Below are 7,358 nucleotides of genomic sequence, written 5' to 3'. Positions count from 1 at the left end.
AAAAAAATTCTACACTGTGAAAGACAATGTTAAGAGAATAAGAAGACAGATTAGAGACTGGGAGATCATATTTGCAAAAGACATATTTAATAAAGGAATTTAAGTTGAATTTAATATTTAAAATATACAAAGAACTCCTGAAACTCCTGAAACTCAACAATAAACAAACAACTTGATTAAACAATAGGTCAAAGACCTTAACAGACACTTTACCAAAGAAGATACACAAATGGCAAATGAGCATATGGAGATGTTCTAATGGCTTCAGGGAAATGCCCATTAAAATGAGATACCACTCCACACTTATTAAAATGGCCAAAATCTGAACATTGACAACACAAAATGTTGATGAGGATTGGATCAACAGGAACTGTCATTCATTGCTGGTGGGAATGCAAAATAGTACAGCCACTTCTTTTAAGTTTTTATTTAAATTCCAGTTAGATAACATACAGTGTAATATTAGTTTCAGGTGTACAATATAGTGATTCAACACTTCCATACAACATCCAGTGCTCATCATAACAAGTGCATTCCTTAATCCCCATCACCTATTTAATTCATCCCCCCACCTCCTCCCCTCTGGTAACCACCAGTTTGTTCTCTATAGTTAAGAGTTTATTTCTTGGTATGTCTCTCTCTTTTTTTCCTTTTGCTCATTTGTTTTGTTTCCTAATATGAGTTTCCACATATGTGTGAAATCATATGGTATTTGTCTTTCTCTGACTGACTTATTTCACTTACCATAATACACTTTAGCTTCATCCATGTTGTTGCAAATGACAAGATTTCATTCTGTCTGATGGTCATCATACATGTGTGTGTGTGTGTGTGTGTGTGTGTGTGTGTATGATGACCATCAAACAATGAAATCTTGTCATATACACACACACACACACAATATCTTCTTTATATATTCATCGGTCAATGTATACTCTCATAATTTGACTTTTGCAGCCACTTTAAAGACAGTTTGGCAGTTTCTTACAAAAGTTAACATACTCTTATCATACAGTCCAGCAATTGTGCTACTTGGTATTTATCCAAAGGAGTTGAAAACACATTTACAGTAAAACTCACACACGCAGGTTTATTCATAATTGCAAAAACTTGGAAGCAATCAAAATGTCTCCAAGGAAGTGAATGAATAAATTGTGGTACATTCAGACAATGATATATTACTCAGAGATAAAAAGAAATAAACTGTCAAGCCATGAAAAGACATGGAGGAATCTTAAATGCATATTACCAAATGAAAGAAGCCAATTTGAAAAGGCTACATACTGTGTGATTCCAACTATATGACATTTTATCATGAACTAATGTTGAATAACTCCTACCAATCAGTAGGAAAAGAGGCACAATCAATAAAAACATGGACCCAAGATCCAAATAGAAATTCACAAAATAGCATATCTAATGGCTAAAGAGTATGTGAAAAAGTTTATCAACATCATTTGAGAGAAACAAGTAAATGAAAAACCAACATGATATACATTTACACACTGAGAAGAATAGCTAAAATTGGAAAAATTATTCTATCAATAAACAGGAAAGGACAGCTAATATGAGAAAGTTCCAAGGACTCCATAATAATTCAGGGATAACGCATACCTTCCATCTTTCTTCAACTCTCTCCCCACTCCTTACTCTCCTCAAAGAATGCTGGATACACATCACCAATCATTTATAAATGCTTTTCACAATCAACATAGAATTGGCCCCAGAATCACATTTAACACAGTCTCACCATGGACTTTTCTTCTCCACTGTTTCTACTCTTGAGTTCTAAGTCCCATTCTGTATTCTACTCTTCTTTTCCAAGCCGACACAATGTTCATGAATGATTCAGGCTGAAATATATTTTATTTAGCTCTTTATTCATTACAGACATGTACAGACAGAAACACCAGGTCATGAATGAAGTACTAGAGGTAATGAACTAAAGAGAAAATTTAGTTAATGTTTGTCCGTTTTGTGAATGGGTCTCTTCAATTACTCAATGCGGTCACATTGTCTCAGGCAGCAGAGAGTTGTAGGTCTTGCACAGTATGCCATCTTAAATTCTTTTTCACCACATTGATTTTTACATTGACCACTAAGCTTTATGCATGCTTCCCACCCATTAAAGACAGCATAGTGCTCTTTACTTCTAGCTGAAAGAAGGCAAGAATGAATGGAATTAAAAATTCAGGTAAGAAATGCCAAGATTTAAAAGAAGACACACAAAGAAGCACAGACCACAGAGGTTAAGAAAAAGGAAAGGGATTCACTGGTTTTTTCATTGGAATCTTTCTGTCCCTGTGTACATCAGAGCAAATCAAGGAAATCAGCAAGCATCCTATTCCTAAGCTAGATCTCCCACCTCTACGCATTTCAACTGATCAAGTCATGACTCAATAAGGGATGTCTGGAGAGCTTGCAACAACATAATACCTTTTTCTACCTCTCTTGCTCATCCCTAATGAATATGAATGCGCCAATCTCCATCTTCTCTCTCATTTATTATAAACGCATAGTTCTGTTCTATTGTGAATCTTTCCTCCTCCACAAGGTTTCATTGTTCATCAAAACCAGACTTTAGTGTTCTAAAATACTAAAAAATACTGGTTTTTTTTAAATTTTATTCAATATCTCAATTTTTCTTGGATCTGTACCCCACTTTAACCCCCAGGAAATGTTTACTTAAAAACAGATACTTTGGGAGGTTAACATAATGAATAGGAAATTAACAGAAAAGGAAAACATAGCAAACATTTCAGCAAGGCTGTTAATTTTTCAGTACTACTTTCCCTTTTCTCTTACACTAAAGTTTCTGAAGCTATAGAAACTTTAAAATTTTTCATTCTTTCACTTTGCTGTGTAGTTCCTTTGATTTTGTAACTTCAACAATCATGAGGAATGAGGTAAGGATTTGCTGTTTCTAACAGAAGTTCTGAAATGCAGGAGAAGGTTTTCATTTATTCCCTGTATCTTCAAAAACGAAACTATAAATAAATGGTGCAGATTAACAGAGAACCAGGTTTTAGCTCAATATAATAAATGCCTTTTTAACATTTAATGCTTTTATAAAGATCATGAGATATCTTGTATTAGTAAATACATATCCATCATCCTAGATAAATATAATCAGGCCCTACTGGACATATTTTAGAAGGTCAGCCAGAATGGGTAAGCCATTGTCACTGATGTTTGTAGGCAAGTTTTCATCCCAGAGACTTTTTAATTCTATAATTAACCAAACCCTTGTCCATCTTTTTCCAGTAAAATATTTTACAGAGGTTTTTATTTATATACGTATTTTAAATAAAGTAAAAATACTATTCATGTGATATTCTCTTTATTCATCTATTGCAATTTTGATGACCATATAGGTTATTTGCTATATGGCAAATGTTGTTACTATTAATATTCCTGTACTCTTTCCTCAACCACATGTTCCAGTCTTCTGTTGGGTAGACATATTCACAATGGAAATCCTAGATCACAGACTATACATGTCCTCAGCTATAATAGATTGTGACAAACTGTTTTCCAAATTGGCACTACCAGTTTCATTCTCTGCAGCAGTGCATTAAAATTCTTACTATTTCATTTGCATTATCATACTTTGCATTATCAAACTATAGAAATTTTAAATATGCTTTTGAATGTGTGGTGATATCTTATCATGGTTTAAATTTGCACTTTTCTGATTGTTAACGAGGATAAACACTTTAAATAGGTTTGTGTATCCACTTTGACAAATTACCTAAGTCTTTTTCCCATATATCTACTGAATTTTCTGTTTCTTTTGATTTATTAGAATTCTTTATATATTTTAGATACAAGCTTTTTGCCAGTTATATAAATATATATATATTATATAGAAAATATATATTTTGCAATTTTAATATTCCATTCTATGGTTTGGCCCAGCTGCTATATAAGAACTGAGGGAATTTTTCATGTGAGGTGTTGATCAAGTGGGGCTATGGCCAAGAAGGAAGCATCTTAGAAGGTTGTGAGTACTAAAGCCTAGGTTTGAGATGAAGGTGACCAGAGATAATGTATACTTTCTCTGTATATTAATGTAACTCTGTAATTAATATAAATTAAATTATTTTGAAGTTAAAAAAGAATAACATAAGTTTCTAAGTTCATATAAATGCAGGTATATGTAGAGAAATATTGATAGATATATAAACAAAAATAGACATTTAGAGATAGAGATACATAGATAAATCAATGTATATTATAACCAAGGTAATTTTGACTTTGAAGAGTAAGAATTCCAGAATTGCAGATTATAGACTAAGGGAAGATTAAATCTAATGCACATCCAGCCATAGTGAGTAAATGCCAATTTTTAAGTTTTTATGTCATAAATGCAGGCTTTTCCACTTATACACATTGCCAACAATATCTGATAGCCAAAAAATGATATTTATTTTGTTAATGTCTCAAAACAACAGCTGTTACTGAATATACATAACTGCAATAAAGGATGACTCTTCTTTAAACTTACTTTCTTCACACCATAATTGAACTGATGTGATATACAACAAAACTTAAGCAAATAGAATAACTAGAGAACAAATTATTTTTCTACATTTTTAAGTATTATATCATAAATCTGAGTACAGTCTGACTTAGCTAATGTTACCACATCTTCAAAGAATAATCCTCAAATTTGGCATTATGCTCCAACAAATCAGCAATTTCTTACATGCCTCTGTCCTTTTTCTTGTTTTAAAAATATCCTTGTCTTCTTCCTTTTTTTCCTTTTCTGCCCTCTAAATATGTGCATTTCTGAAGACTATTTTTTGGTTTTCCTCTCTCCCTTTATCCATGCATCTGTCCATTTATTCATTGATTCATTGAATAAATCTTGAGCACCTCTATATGTATCATGCACTGTGGTAGTCTTCAGCAATGATAAACAAAACACAAAAAACTTGGTCCCTGTATAAATTAACTTGGCCAATGACCTCATCCCTACGTCTTTTTCTGAACACTGTCACAAAGACAACCCTCTTTCTTTACCTTCCCATAGAAATTAATTTGTATCACTCACAAGGTGTTTGTAACATTCTAACTTGAGAAGACACCTTGCTAAATGATATTCTAAATCATAATTGAAATAAAGACTAAAGCAGAGAAGAACTTTTTTTGAAATAAATCCCCAACACCTACTCTAGACTTTTTCCTCAAATGCCTTTTTAAGTTATCTTAATTACAGCATCCTTGGAAGTAATAAGAACACCTTAATTAGCCTTTCTATGTAACAATTATATTTTATGTATCCAAAGATATCAGGCTTATGGACAAGGGGCAGTGGTGATTGACTGAAAGAAATTTTGCCAGCTGTCACATAAGAGGGAAACTAAGACAACTTAGAAGTCCCAGTCTGACTTCTAAGCATAGTGACACTAACGTTTTTTTAAAATATTAAGGATGCTAGAAGCAATGATTGGAGAATGTTCCCTTTTGGAAATAGTAAGAACACCTGTCTAGATAGAGTTTCATAAAAAAATAAGACCCTATGACTTTAAAATGAGACTTCTTTCTCATTCTGAACACGAAATTCAACCTTCATAAAACTAGACGTTGAAAGACAAGAAGAGTTAAATAAATGGGAGCGGGATGGAGAACATAGGATATTTCCTCCATTTCTTTTAATAGATAGTGATTAAAATTGCAAGATATAATTCTACTTGTTTTATTTTACCTGGATTGTTTTCCTTTGTACCGTATTTTGATTTTTCAAATATTGTGGAATAATTGTGCATCTCTGAGTATAGTTTCTCAAATCTTTTTCTACATATGGTCATCAATAGTGGCATAGAATTGGTAATAGGTTGGTCACAACCCACTGCAAAAGAGAAAAACATTACTTTAAAAGCATAAGAAAAGGGTATTTTCCAAAATAAAGACAATACTGTATTTGCCTTTATTACATGGTTCTATATACTATAAGAGGTTTTAAAAAATGATGAGCTTGTAAAAATACATCTCTTCAAAATTAGGTTGACTAAATAAATGAATGGCTTGGCTATTAATAAGCTTATCTCACATGACTATTGTAAAGAGTAATAAATTAATAAGGACAAGAGGCAGAACAGATGCTAGCTATTAACATCATTACTATTAAGGAAAAAAAGCATCAGTGCATATTTAAATCTATGTAATTCTACATAGTATCTCAGAAAAATTCTACAAATATGGAGAATTTTAATGAACGTGTTTTAATAAACTTTTATAAAGATGATGAAGGAAAATAATCTTACTTAAATTAACTCCATGGCCTTGAGTTACATTATCACCTCCATGGCCATTATCTGTTGAAATTCAATTCTCTTTTAGTGAGAAATTATCAGCTAAAAAGCTACTTATGTTTGAGTGTCAGAACAGAGTAGCAGTAAGAGAATGGGTAATTATAGATTTATTTTATGGTGATCTCCTCGCATCTCAATAATGACAGATATCTTGGTGACCCAGAGAAAGTAGCAAAATAAAGAAGAATTTAAATGGAAGTGAGTATATGTATGGCTAGTCTTTGGACTTTTGGCTAGGCATTTAACCTCATTTAACCTCTGCTATCAATACTATAAATGTAAGATGAATAATTTGCAAGCATAAATTCATTCCATTCTCAATTTTTTAAAAATCTACCAGTATATTAAATTTAGTAGAATTTGAATATTAAATAAAGACGCATTTCAGGGATTGATTAAATCATGGTAGTACTATTTTTTTCAATAACTTACATATATATGTACATACATGTATAAATGTTTATATATAGGTAAAATCTCATGTAATCAAAGTGAATTGCAGACTTTACTAGTGAATTGTCCCTGAAAAATTATTCAACTATTTTCTCCATCTAGGGGTTGTAAATAAATATAATATGGTATTGCTGACAGTATTAACATAATGATTTTATAATGTTAATGATACTTACTTAAAAACAACCTGACCCCACCCCACTTAGTGCTGACCCCTGTGGCAATAACATTCATATTACCTGGTGGAATGCAGACACCAAAGGACAAAATAGAAAAAGAAAGAAGGATCTTCATTGTAAATGATTTCTTAGGAGAAAATAGCTCACAGATCTTCTGTCTTAACTTACGTATTGTTGAAATAAGAAAGAAAAAAAATCCTTTTACTTATAGAACTCTTCTGCACAGTCTTGATTACTGAAGCTTGTTAAGAGGAAGAACATTTCTATGCTTGGTTGAATGTTCAAACAGATACTGGCTAGACAAAGTTGGTGTATTGACACACAAAAATGCCATCTATTGATTTATCTTGAGGCTAGTTTCTCTAAGAAACTTTAACAGTTACAAGATTATGGGTATAAATTACTAAGT

At 32.0% G+C, this 7,358-nt stretch overlaps 1 protein-coding gene across 1 annotated transcript; it reads right to left on the bottom strand.

Annotated features, from left to right (window-relative positions):
- Positions 1–1,995: 1,995 nt before the first annotated feature.
- Positions 1,996–7,064, bottom strand: DEFB112 (defensin beta 112). Its single transcript, XM_035728340.1, has 2 exons — positions 7,010–7,064; positions 1,996–2,156 (listed from the first exon to the last, which is right to left on the bottom strand). The coding sequence occupies exons 1-2, from the start codon at positions 7,062–7,064 to the stop codon at positions 1,996–1,998; spliced, it is 216 nt and encodes a 71-aa protein (XP_035584233.1).
- Between the last annotated feature and the right edge of the window lie 294 nt (positions 7,065–7,358).

Source organism: Zalophus californianus, chromosome 7 (assembly GCF_009762305.2).
Source record: "Zalophus californianus isolate mZalCal1 chromosome 7, mZalCal1.pri.v2, whole genome shotgun sequence".
Lineage (NCBI taxonomy): Eukaryota > Metazoa > Chordata > Mammalia > Carnivora > Otariidae > Zalophus > Zalophus californianus.
The sequence above is the reverse complement of the archived record's forward strand: the minus strand, read 5'-3'. Positions and strand labels throughout refer to the sequence as shown.